Source organism: Saimiri boliviensis, chromosome 3, assembly GCF_048565385.1.
Source record: "Saimiri boliviensis isolate mSaiBol1 chromosome 3, mSaiBol1.pri, whole genome shotgun sequence".
NCBI classification, from domain to species: domain Eukaryota; kingdom Metazoa; phylum Chordata; class Mammalia; order Primates; family Cebidae; genus Saimiri; species Saimiri boliviensis.
In genome coordinates this window covers 12,549,126-12,562,982 of record NC_133451.1, presented here as the reverse complement: position 1 = coordinate 12,562,982, position 13,857 = coordinate 12,549,126, and the positions used below count along the sequence as shown (strand labels likewise).

The window sequence follows — 13,857 nt, the reverse complement described above, 5'->3', positions numbered from 1 at the left end:
TTTGATAGCTTCCAGGTGCTCTCTAAGAGCAAAACTGTCATGTAGTGTTTAAACCATGATGAGAAGTACCAAAGTCTGCTGATACTCCAGAAGACCACAGAAACCCCCCAAAACTGCCCAGGGTCATTGATAGTCCTTAATCAGGAGAGAAATCTGACTGTAGCAGACCAAGTCAGCTCTTCCCACCCAAAGAAATGGAACCATGGGCAACCCTAAGTTCCAACTACTGTGAAGACTCCTCAGTTACAGACTACCAGTATCCAGATCTCTGGAGCAAGCTTAGTGGTTACAAAGCCATTCTGTCTCCTTTGCATTGATTAGCAGTTGTAGAGTGTGAGGAGGGAAGATAAAGAGGCCCTTCAGGGATCTCTCTAACCAGGTAAATATGGGACCTCTCTTCTCAAGTAACAAAGTCTGATTATTTGGACACTGTCTTTGTTATAAATGGCCTCTGGTCAATTTATTCACCCAACAAACATTCATTGAGCAACTCCTATGTACAGTCATTTTTTTAGATGCCAGGGATACAGCAATGAACCAAACATCCCACTGTTACAGAGCTTACATCCTAGCAGAAAAAAAAAATAGACAACAAATAATGTATGATAGGTCTTACGGAAAAAAGCAAGATGAGGAATAGATGGGCTTACTGTTGCATTTAGAGTAAGTTGTTCAGGGTAGGTTTCATCGTGCTGATATTTGAGCCATCTGTGAAGGAATCAAAGGAGCAATGCAGCTGTCTGGAGCCTGAGCATTCCAAGAAGAGAGCATAGCAAGTGTAGAAGACCTGAGATAGACCCACTAAGGAGAGAGTGACAAGAAGGGTGGTAGCAGGCCCTTTAGTCCCAGCTACTTGGGAGACTGAGGCAGGAGATCTGGCAGATCTTGGGAGCCATCAGAAGAGTTTGGCTTTTACTCAAGCTCAGAAGCAATTCGCAGGTTTTGAGCAAAAGAAGGACATGGTCTGACTTCCATTTCAGATGGGTTGACCATGTGTAAATGCTCCCTTTTCAAGCTAAGTTGTGATCTGAATGGGTCAGTGAATTAATGATTACCCTATTTTTAGAAGATTTACTTTATTGTAAGTAAGGGTAGAAGCAAGGAGGCCAGCTGTTATAATTCAGACAGGAGATGAGAATGCCTTGGAACAGAATGGGGTCAGTAAAGATAGTGGGAAATCTTCAGATTCTAGGTGTATTTTCATGCTGGTGCTGAGAGAATTTATGAATGTGAAGTAGAAGACAAAGGGAGGACTCAAGGATACTCTAAGACTTTTGACCTTAAGTACTGAAAAAGAAAGAATGGGTATAAGTATGTGTAGTGTGTGTGTGTGTGTGTGTGTGTGTGTGTGTGTGTGTTTACGTACATGTGGGCACATGTTCCTAGGAGAATACTTCTCAATGGATATTTAATATCTGTAGTCACTTAACTTTTTACTGAAAGGAGAACTTGGAAACAAGAAAAATTACCTGCTGAGTAGTTCAAATTTGAAATTGTTATGGGAATACTAGACTAGAATGCCCAATGCATTGTGATGTTAGAGCCTAATGAATGCGTGTTAGATTTAGGAATACTGAAAAGGAGACTTAGGCTTTTGTATCACTGGGGAGAAAGTATTGGTTAAGAAATAGTTTTAGGGCTGGGTATGGTGGCTCACACCTGTAATCTCAGCACTTTGGGAGGCCGAAGCAGGCGGATCAATTGAGGTTAGGAGTTCAAGACCAGCATGGCCAATATAGCAAGACCTCATCTCTACTAAAAATACAAAAATTAACCAGGCGTGATGGTGCAAGCCTGTAGTCCTAGCTACTCAGAAGTCTGAGGCATTAGAATCACCTGAACCCAGAAGGTGAAGGTGCCAGTGAGCTGAGATCACACCACTGCACTCCAGCCTGGGCAACTGAGAAAGACTCTGTTTTAAAAAAATTTTTTTAAACAGAATTAATTTTAGTTCATATTGATTTTGAATAAATGGACAGGCACATGGTAAATGATCATAAGACTCCCTTGTGGGATAGGAAATAAGTATCAGAAAAAGCCTGAAAATTGGAAGTGATGAAAGGGCTTCAGAGGGATAAAACCTTTATCATTCTGTGTTAGAGATAGTTACACAGTCAGCTAACAACTATGTTTTAATTGCTCATCTGCCAAGCAGTGTGATAGGCTATATGGAAACAAAGAGTAAGGGAAGTAGAAGAGGAGGCTTACACTTTAACAGGAGGATAAATACCCCTTGCTCCCCAAAATACAATGTAGTGCAAGAATTGCTGGAATGGTAGTACATATAGAAAACAGTAGGAATGTGGATGAAGAGCCCATAAGCCTAATTTCGGTGTCAAGATGACTTCACAGATTAGGGTGAGATCTGAAGGTGAGAAATTTGTCAGATGGACAACCAGAGGGAATGGCAGGTACAGATATGACCATTTATCACTGGAGTATAAACTTTGACGCTGAAAGGAGGCAAATAGCAGAAGGTGAGGCTGTACATTGTTTGCTTAATATTATTCAGGGACACTCAAACTCATCCACATTAAAAGCCGTATAGAAGCAAAGTAGAAAGAACATCAGTGGTGGGGGATACCCTCTAGAAATGAAGTGCAGTCCTGCGTGCTGGTCATGTATTCCTTCCCGGCAATGTCTCTTTAAGTAGAGATGATATAATATGTGTTTCCTCTCCACATTCCTGTTAGGGAACATATCAGGGATTCTCAGACTCAGCACTGTTGACATTTGGGGCTAGATAGTTCTTTGCTGTGGGTGGGGGCTGTCTTGTGCATTGTAGGATATTCAGTAGCATCCCTTTCCTTGACGCACTAGATGCCAGTAGCATTCTCATCGGTTGTAACAACCTAAAATGTCTCCAGACATTGTGAGATGTCCCTTGGGGGATGGCAGTAAAATCCCTCTTGGTAGAGAACCACTGCCTTACCTCAGATTGAATGCCTAGTTCAGTAGTTGTCCCTCAATAATTTATCTTGGGTGATTTCTGCCACCCTAGTGCAGACCTTCCTCACTGTAGTTATTGCATGCTTTCCTGAAAGTAGTTTATATCTGTTTACTCTTCCACTTAGGATGACTAATCATCAGAAAGCTTAGCTGTTCTGTCACTCTGCTCATACGTGTAGTGGGTTCCCTTTCTCTACCCCATAATTCCAAACTTCTTGTACAAGTACCCAAAGCCTTTTAGCACCTGGTCCCAACCTCTGACTTAATATCATTTGTCTGCCTTTTTTGTATTCTCTTTTCTAGCCAAATTGGACCACCAATATGGGGGCTCACTAAATGCTCCTGGCCTCCAGTTTTCTCATCTACTTGCTCTTTGTTTATATCGACTGTATCTGCAGAGCCAGCCATTCCCATTCCCAGCTACACTGTGAAATTGATTTTTCCAGCTCAAAGGCCACATTTTCAATGAAGGCATACTTCCTCAGCTCCTCTCCCATTTTAAGTTCAAATCATCTAATAATAACACTTCTGTGTCTTATTTTCCAGTCCTCTGTCTATAGATAAGAGGTGTATCTTTCTTCTTCGTATTCCTCACATTTCCAAACACCTTGTCTTAGACAATATAAGTAGTATTTGAATGAATGTAAGTTATCTTTAAGCAGAATTGTCAGAAACTGTGAAACTTTGTTGTCACAGTGTTAAAAATACTTTTCTGAGAGATCAATATTGATATTGTATAACACTGAAGACTTACTTTTTTCTCTCTCTCTAGCCTGCCTATCAGAATCTGAGACAACGTGTTGACAACTTTGTTGCAAATCATTTGGCAACTCACACATGGAGTCCCCATCTCAATAAGAACCAGCTAAGAAACAACATTAGACAACAAGTCCTCAAGTAAGTCTCAGAAATAGAGTCTGGGCAGGTTTTAAAATGTCCTAACCTACTTTGCCTGAATGCAGACATTACGTACAAGTTTGCTCATATAATGATGTTGACAATTTTACTAGATTTGGTGTGGCTATTTCGTGTGATGTAGTATAATTTTGAATTTAGGTCTAATTACTTCACATTTCCCTGTAAATTTTAACAGTCTGATTGTTCCTGTAGACCTTTGAAGGAAGGAAATAACAATATAACTTTGAAAAAATCTAGATATAATGTTAATAGATGATATACACAGTTGCCTTCACAAACTATTTTTCTTGACCCTAAGAGAGCAAGCAGGCTTTATTTTGTTCTTATTTTACAAATAAAGACATTAAAGATTACTGAAATGAAAATATTTTCTCTTGATTTGAGTCCATGTCTTCTTTTAATACAGTGCCCTCGCCGCCCCCCCACCCCCGCTTTGCATTTTACAGTGACTTTTAACTATGGATAATATAGCTCCACCACCACCCCTGCCCAAAGTGTTTCTACATATCAGAGCCATTCTGAGTGAACATAAGATAACGAGAATTAGAAGAACTGAAATAGTTAGAGCATCCTTAGAAAACTAGATTTACAGTCTTCTACTTTGTTGGGGGCAGGGAGAGAGGGAGTCTCACTCTGTTGCCCAGGCCTGAATGCAGTGGCATGATCATAGCTTACTACAGCCTCAACCTCCTGGGCTCAAGCAGTCCTCCCAAGTCATCCTCCTGAGCACCCACATACCCAGCTTATTGTTATATTTTTTTGTAGAGACAGGGTCTCATTATGTTGCTCAGGCTGGTCTCCAACTCCTAGGCTCGAGGGATCTTCCCTCCTTGGCTTCTCAAAGTGCTGGGATTATAGGCATAGGCTACCTCACCTGGCCACTACCTGTTCTTGAATGTAAATATTTGCAAAGACTAGAGGACCTTCTATCCCTGCTATACCCTCGAAAAGGGTGACTAAGTTATTTAAAGAGCATTCAGTCTCCCTGACATGGCAAGTATTTATGTTTAAGTACATCTTTGAGAATGAAGTATAGCTTTTAAACTGTTAAACTAATCTGTTTTATACCTGCCACCTCTTAATCTCCTTTTGTCCCATAGGAACCGCTCCAAAGCCTCTCTAGTCTGATAGTTTCAACCAACAGGAAGCCCCACAAATCAAAATTCACATCCTGACTGAAAGACAAACCTATTTAGCCACAGGTAATACTAGAAACCAGGAGCCTGGGGCTCAGACAGTATCACCTTGTGCATAAGAAAAGAGGGAAATTAACAATAGCTTTGTTGTCTACATTTTAAAGGATGTGTGAGGAACCCGTAAAAGAGTCCAGGTGAGATCAAAAGATGCCATTAGAGGACTGCATAATAATACCTGCTGGGAAAAGGTCAAAGCTGTTTCTAGAAAAAGTAGAAACAAGAGAGATCTGTTGGGTGGCAGGCCTGCTGCCTTTCCTTTCCACGAAGGTCTTCGGAGAACAGTGACCAAAATAGCTTAGGAGTGGGGGATCAGGGAGTGGCAGTAGGGTATAGCACCCCTTCACACACATTTATACAGAGCTCTACCGATTACATGGTACTTTCATTCAGTGATTTGCATAGCTGCCTCTCTGTTCACAAATGATTGCATTGCTTTAAAAGCATGTATTTTGGGAGTCTGGTAAATATATTTCTTTTTCTTCATACATCTGGTAAATATATTTCTTTTTCTTCATACATTGACACTCAGATTGAAGGCAAACTTCCTGGTGCATTTACTTTTATAGCATATAAAATCTATAAGGTAAGGGGGCAGTCATTCTGTTCTTTTACGTAAGGGAACTAAACTCAGTCTTAAACATGTGAAAATTAAGTACTTAAAATTACTGCGGTATCAGTAAGACATTGTGATCACAAAATCATGTTTGGTGAGAGGTAAGGGGTTTTTGTGGCTGCATCAGAGATTAAATACTGGAGCAGTTTACCTTTGAGTAATGAGGAATCTCTTTTTCTGGAGATATTTTGAAAGAGGAAAGGCAGCTGCCTTCTCTTGTATTATTTAGGCATTGTTTTTCCTGGGACATTTGTGAATTTTCTTCTAACTATATAATTTATTTTTATTTTTAAATGAACTATTTTCATTTCATTTCTGTCATTTTGTGATGCTAATAATAACATTTTAAAGTGATTATTTAGTTGTGTTCAATCTGAAGGTATAGGGATGGACTAGTCCCTATAAATAAATATAATTTCAAACAGTTTTTCATACATATGCTTTAAGACATACTTGACTCAGTTAGGTTGAGCTATCTGCAGTTGCCATTTTTGTAAGACAAAAATAGTCTAATACCAGCAGTTTCAGATGGTTCAACTTAATAGCTGATCTGCTGACTCGGTAGGAGGGAAAATTTTATTCTACTTAAGCTTTTATTTGTACAACAAAATCTGAAAATCCTAGATAACTGAATAATGATCTTAACTAAACAGAATTTAAAAGGAAGACAAGGAAGTAATTTTAACCAGAGAAACGCCAGCTGTTGACATTTCGCCTTTGCCCTTGATCTAGGGCTGCAGTTCCTCCCCACTTGGGTGAGGCAGTTATGGCCCCTAAGTGCAGTATGGTAATTAGCACTGGACTCCATTTTTCTGTAAGATCAGAGCTGACCTCTGTGTGAGAAAGGACTAAAGTAGAAGTATTTTTGTTTGTTTGCAGGACAAGAGGCTAGAATATAGGCAAACAGAGAAAGACTGAAGCAATAATTTGGGAGTGGCTAGTTTAATTTTTGTGTGTGTATATCTTATTGTACCTTAAAACCTTTTTAAGATTGCTTTTAAAAATATCTTTTCTACCTACTACATTTTAAATACACCTCTAAGATGTAACAATATTTTCAGGATTTGCGTTTTTTTTTTAATCTTAGAACTTTAAAAAGCAGGTAACCTACTTTGTGCTGAGTTGGCTCATTTTTCTCTATGGCCCACATAAGTAGAGTTGTAGTTTCGCAAGGCGACAAGGTGCCTCCAGAAATGAAAATCCTGCACTCCAGATGGAACTACACTCAGAAATAGCATTAGTAAAATATAAGGAAATATGGCTTCTCACCCATTCTACAGAGAGAGACTGAGGCTTTGCAGCTAGAAATGACTAGCAGTTTGATCTTCCAGCACTCTCCTGGGTATTTTGACTCCTCCACTTCTTTTTTTAGGAAGAAACAAGATTTAATTGTGTTTCTTAAAATAAATTCATGTTCTTGTATTTTACTCAGATGCCTTTGTGTGGAAGCACATTTCACATTGTTGAAATGATTGTTGTCCTCGTCACTCTTCTGTCTCTTGTATATGATATTTCTTCAACTCCATGTATCCTTCTTCCCCTTCCCTTCTGTAGAAATCAAGACTCGACTCAAATGTCTTTCCTTCATGAAGCACTCTTAAATTATCTTGGACATATCTAATAATTTCTTATTCTTCGCTTTTCCTACAGTGCATAATGTATACTAGTGCCTGTCAGCTCATGTCTTAATTGTTTGTGTCTGCCTCCCCAACTAGAACAGGACCAGGTCTAATTTGTAGCCATGCAGTGGCGGCCGTAGTGCCTGTTATGTTGAAGACACTTTTACATAACTGTTGAACGAATAAATCATGCAGTTTTTATAGCAGGAAGATAATGAAAAGAAGGCCAAAAGTCTTGTTTCTCTACTTTTTTTTTTCTCTGAAGTTTTTCTTCTTTTATTTTGTAATTGATGAAATTATCCTTTGTGTGTGTTCTTTGGTTTTTCTGGGGACTCTAATGCTTATAAAAAGCTTATTTTTTGTTGCTAGTTAAAAAAAAATTGTGGAGTCCATAGGTTTATTTTATACCCAGAACTCAGCTTTTTAGTGAGCATATTCCTACATGCCATGAGCAGAGAAGAGGTGAGATAAGCATCACCTGTATACTGGATCCTATGTGGTATACTGTGTCTAGTTCTAAGGGTGTTTTGTTTTACCTGTTGCAGTATTTCCGCTAGTGACACAGTGGTAGAAAAGTTTACAGACTTTTACATTATGGTATATCTAAATGCTGCTATAGCATGAAACTTACTTTCCATTGTCTTTCTCTATCCAAGTAAATGGATTAAGACAATTTAAGGATGGATGGATGGATGGATAGACAGACAGACAGGTAGATGGTAGTTAGATAGATAGATAGATAGATAGATAGATAGATAGATAGATAGATGATAGATAGATAGAGTTTTATTTTAAATTGTCAATGCAAATAATACAATATTATTGCTTTACCTTTCCATAAATTATCTTGTGTTTCAGATCAGGAATGTTGGAGTCTGGTATTGACCGAATTATTTCTCAGGTTGTGGATCCAAAGATCAACCACACATTCAGACCTCAGGTGGAGAAAGCTGTGCATGAGTTTTTGGCCACACTAAATCACAAAGAGGAAGCAAGTGGCAACGCAGCTCCAGATGATGAGAAACCAGACTCTTCCCTTATTACACAAGGTGCTTTGCTTTTACTCTTGGTCAGTTCCATTGTTTTTCTTCTTGAACTGAATATCAAGCTAGGGATATTTGGTTCTTTAAAACATTTCTTTATTTGGCTATTCCAGTGAAACTGTACTTACTTTAAATCACCTAAATTCCTTAATTGCCATAACGTTTCCTTGTTTAGATTAATAAAAATAGTAAGCATTTTATTAATAGGATATGTGTGCGTGAGCATAATAGAAGGAATATCTAAAATACTTAGAGAATATAGTCTTTTGCTAGAGTAGACAATTCTCAGAGTTGCATGGTGCCCTTCCTAAAATAGCACATTAGAGAGGTAGATAATTCAGATTATGGCATATACTAGTACTGATAACTGAAACTTTAAAAGAATATACAGATGGTCTGCACAGCATATGCATCACATAAAGATGACAATGGATGTGGTATTGATGCAGGAGAGGTATTTTCCTTCTGATTAAATTTATTCTGAAACTTCTCTTTTCCTTTAAGGTGTTCCTGCTCCTGGGCCCAGTGCTAATGTAGCCAGTGATGCCATGTCAATATTGGAAACCATAACTTCTCTTAACCAAGAAGCCAGTGCTGCTAGGGCTTCAACAGAAACATCAAATGCCAAGACCAATGAGAGAGCATCAAAAAAACTTCCGTCTCAGCCAACCGCTGATACTAGTACTGATAAAGAAAGAACTTCAGAGGACATGACTGATAAAGAAAAATCTATAGCTGACTCTGGAGGTGAAGGACTGGAAACAGCCCCGAAGTCTGAAGAGTTTAGCGACCTCCCCTGTCCAGTTGAAGAAATTAAAAATTACACAAAAGAACATAATAATTTAATTCTGCCAAATAAGGATGTTCAACAGGAAAGCAGTGAGCAAAAAAATAAATTAACAGACAAAGGTGAAAAGAAGCCAGACAGCAATGAGAAAGAAAGAAAGAAGGAAAAGAAGGAAAAGACCGAAAAGAAATTTGATCACTCAAGAAAGAGTGAAGATACACAAAAAGTTAAAGATGAAAAACAAGCAAAGGAAAAAGAAATAGAGAACTTAAAACTTCCTTCAGAAAAGAACAGTAATAAAGCTAAAACCGTTGAAGGGACCAAAGAAGGTATGTAAAAACTTGCAAACATCTGCAAAGTTTAAAGAACAAAGAGTATCTATTTTGGGATCAGGAAAGTATCAAATTTGCCTTCACATTTTAATAAGTTTATTTAATACTTGTATTTCAAAACATTGGAAACTTACATCCCCTTTGCTTAAGGAGAAAAGCAATAAACATTTGTATTTTTCTTTTCTACACTAATATATCTGTTGATAGTAAATAAACAGAGAAACTAGGAATTTATAATTTGTCACATAATTTATTCACATACATTATTTTAAGCAACTTAATTCATAGTTGCATGTCCTAATCTTTAAAATATTGGGTAGTAAGTACTTCAGTTACTTAAAGTTCATTTTTTATTATACATTGTAAATTAATATTTTAGTTATTTTTACAGAAGTCTACTTTGCCTTTGTATTTTCTGTAAAAACCACTCTGCCTTATTTGATAGTTTGACATGTATTTAAAACAGAAAATTTTAAATGTAAAATGAGCTCTGAGTATGTTCTCATAATAATATGATTTTTTTCTGTATTTTGTTTTCCTCTTGAAGATTTCTCTTTGATAGACTCTGATATGGATGGACTTACAGACATCACTGTTAGCTCTGTCCATACCAGTGACCTTTCATCTTTTGAAGAAGATACTGAGGAGGAAGTTGTAATGTCTGATAGCATGGAAGAAGGAGAGATTACATCAGATGGTAAAGCATTTTACTTAATAATGCCTCTGAAACATCCTGTTGAGCATTATTTGTGTATTCTGATGCCTATATCCTGAAAGACAGTGTGGTGTAGTAGCAAGAACATGGGACTTTGTTGGAAGATTTGTTTCTGAGTCCCAGCTGCAAAGTTTTATGTCTGAGCAAGCTTGGTGAGTTACTAAATCTCAACAACCCTTGGTTCTTCATTCCTTAACTTTATTCCCTGGTATAATTATTAATTTAAATTTTAGAGGAGGTAATATATATGAAGTTGCTTTTTATTTGTGTGTGTCACATTTGGGAACATCATATTCCACAACACTGCCCTCAATTATGGTACCAGTTGCAAGTTCAGGGTTCCCCAAGACCACCTTTAGATTTTATAATTTGCTAGAAGGGCTCATAGAACTTACTGGAAGGTGGTATACTTAGTTATGATTGACTACAGTTAAGGTACTCATATTAAAATCAGCCAAGGGAAGAGGCATGTAGGGCAGAGTCCAGGAAAGTTTCACACAGTAGCTTCCAACTGTCCCCCTTGAATTACTTCCTCTGCATTGATGTCTGACAACATGCACAGAATATTGCCAACCAGGGAAGTTCTCCAGAGCATTGGGATCCAGACTTCTTACCAAGGCTGCAGCATGTAGTCGGAGTTGGCTGCCCACCTGGCTGATCTGTCTCTACCCTCTCTAGAGGTCAAGCGCATACATACTCCGTGACCCATTGCTTCTGACCTTAAATCATATTGTTAGACTATTTAGCTTGACTCAAGACCCTTCAGCACTCTGAAACACTGCAGTCAGGAATGCATTCCAGAGGCTTAGAGATTACCTCCCAGAAGCTAATACTAATGGCCAGACCTCTCTGGACAAGGCTGAATTCTTTATAATACAATTTGTTTTTCAGAAAACCCCTCCTGAGCACTTCCTATCTTCTAGGCACTGTGCTAAGGACATTCCATGTAATAACTACTGTAGTCCTCAGAACAACCCAGGAAGTAGGTACAGGAGAGGAAACAAAGTCACAGAGAGACCGTGTCTTGTCTAGTCATGCAGCTAATGAGCACCAGTGCAGATTTCAAACGCGAGTCTATGCGTCTTACCAATATCTTATGCTGCTCTTTACCACATGATTAAATGCTGTTTATGACTATTAATTTAGGAGTAATAAAAATACTGAGTTTTAATTGTAATTGCCTGTAGATAGCGTCTTATAAATTTGTGGCTAGCTTTCAGATAGGTTACCTAGAGAGAAAATCGTAGAAGAGAAAAAGTAGCGGCTTTTAATACTGTAGTTATATTCTGCAGTCCTTCTCATTTTTTTTCTCCAGTTTCTTCAATTTTTTACTAAAAAACGTAGCAGCAGCACTTCCTATTTGTCACATCTGTCCTCATGAGGTCAGCTCTGTATGACCTGTTTAGGAAGAGTACTCCCCATCCTGTGAACACTCCACTTTTTCTACCCTAACTGAAATTAATTCTTGATGCCTTTTTGGGTCTTCTGAAGTTTTTTCCTGGATAAGACTAGATTTTATATGTATGGGATTTAAAAAGTTAGGAGAAGATGGCTATTTTAAGAGTACTATGTGGTAGGAAATGAAAACCTTGTTTACTTTTTTTTCTTCTTGATGTGTCAAAGTGAAACAAATTACCTTTCCGTTAGTGATTCCTACCTCTTCCCTAAATGAGAAATTTAGAGGTGGTCATTAAAATCTCAAGTTTACTTTAAAAGTACAGTTTCCAGTGGATTTGTTGAACCTAGCAATGATAAAGCATTCTTATCAAGTCCAGTGACAAATAAGAATTATTTGTCAAGAGAACACTGAAGGGAAGTAGAGGCTGTTAGGCTGAGATAGCTCCAGTACCTTGGGTTCCTGCATAGGCAGATTGAAGCCCAGTCTAAACAGTAAAACAAAATCTAAGCGTAGCTCGTCAGAAATCACCAATTAACCTCTAACTAGGGACTTTCCACCAGATCTTAAGGCAGGCGTCCCCAAACTTTTTACACAGGGGGCCAGTTCACTGTCCTTCAGACCGTTGGAGGGCCGCCACATACTGTGCTCCTCTCACTGACCACCAGTGAAAGAGGTGCCCCTTCCTGAAGTGCGGCCGGGGGCCGGATAAATGGCCTCAGGGGGCCGTGGTTTGGGGATGCCTGTCTTAAGGCAAATAAGGCACACACCTAGCTGTAGCCAATCAGTCACGTATTTCCCCTGCTTTTGCAGCCTGTAAAAGCCCTCTGCTCGTGCCGCCAAAGTAGAGCTCTCAGACGTCTCCTGATTCTGTGTGATGCCAGATTCATGGATTATTCTTTGCTCCAAAAAACTCTGTTAAATTTAATTTGTCTGAAGTTTTTCATTTAACAGCGTAATTATAATGTCTAATTTTTCCTTGTCTTATTTATGTGTGAGAAGCTGATAAGATATGAAAATATGAATTATAGCTTTTGAAAAAGTCAGTTTCTGAAATGTTCACATCCTGATATTTCCCCTTTTGGAACGCCTATTGATCTTGCCTATGCTGTTTGTACAGCATCATGTTGATTTTATGCTCATTCACAGACACACTCCTCTTTCTATTAACTTTCTTACAGATGAAGAGAAGAACAAACAGAATAAAACAAAAACTCAAACTAGTGATTCTAGTGAAGGAAAAACAAAAAGTGTACGGCATGCATATGTCCACAAGCCATATCTTTACTCCAAGTACTATAGTGATTCTGATGACGAGCTTACCGTGGAACAACGGCGACAGTCTATTGTAAGTCCACTTTGTTCTGCTGTTTTAACCTAGTCTATATGTGGGGTGCTGGCGTGCATGTAAAGCAGAGCGATACAGGCTTTGCCTTCAGGAACCTTGTCATTTAGCTAGGTAGAGTAGATAAAACATGTGACAGAGATGTTTGTGTCATTATTACTAATTCAAGTGAATATTCCTTATCCAAAATGGGTAGGACCAGAGGTGATTCAAATTTTGGATTTTTTCACAATTTGGGGTATTTGTATATGCATAGTGGAAAGTCTTAGGGATGGAACGCAAGTCTAAACATGAAATTCATTTGTGTTTTTTATATACCTATGCACATAGCCTGAAGATTATTCTCTACAATGTTTTTAATAATTTGGTGCATGGAACAAAGTTTTAACCACATTTTGACTGCCACTAGTCACCTGAAGTCAGGTGTGGAATTTTCCACCTGTGACAGATGTCAGTGCTCAAAGAGTTCAGATTTCAGATGAGGGCTGCTCATCCTATAGTAGTGAAACTGGTAACAACCTAAATACTTGACGTATGGAAATGTTTGAATCCAGTGTAGATCCAGTCATGCAAAGATAAGGTATGCAGCTATTAACATACAATGGAGATGGAAATGCTATCCACCTATTTCTTGGATTCAAAAATATTTCCAATTATAAAATATACCCCTGAATTAATAACAGCTTTTTAAAGAAAACCACTACCTTGTTGTTACATATGTATGTTAGTTTTAAGATAGCTTACAATTTCAGAAACATTAAAATATGAAAAGTTGTAAAATATGAAAAGTTCAGAACCAGAAAATCTTGTTACATAGGAAAATGATTTCAAGAAACTACCTCAAAATGCTAGTAGTAGTGATTTGCCTTCCCTTCAGGCTTATCTCTTGAAAGAGTTACATGGTTAGAAGTTATATACCTGCTTAGGATTTTTGGCACTCCAGG

At 38.2% G+C, this 13,857-nt stretch overlaps 1 protein-coding gene across 2 annotated transcripts in view; it reads left to right on the top strand.

Annotated features, from left to right (window-relative positions):
• Positions 1–13,857, top strand: part of BOD1L1 (biorientation of chromosomes in cell division 1 like 1) — a 57,461-nt gene that overhangs the window by 3,986 nt on the left and 39,618 nt on the right. For both annotated transcript variants that reach the window (XM_039468358.2, XM_003934727.4), the window contains exons 2-6: positions 3,722–3,846; positions 8,154–8,344; positions 8,843–9,454; positions 10,005–10,154; positions 12,750–12,916. In XM_039468358.2, the coding sequence (XP_039324292.1) occupies positions 3,722–3,846; positions 8,154–8,344; positions 8,843–9,454; positions 10,005–10,154; positions 12,750–12,916 (1,245 nt within the window). The remainder of the gene's footprint in view (positions 1–3,721; positions 3,847–8,153; positions 8,345–8,842; positions 9,455–10,004; positions 10,155–12,749; positions 12,917–13,857) is intronic.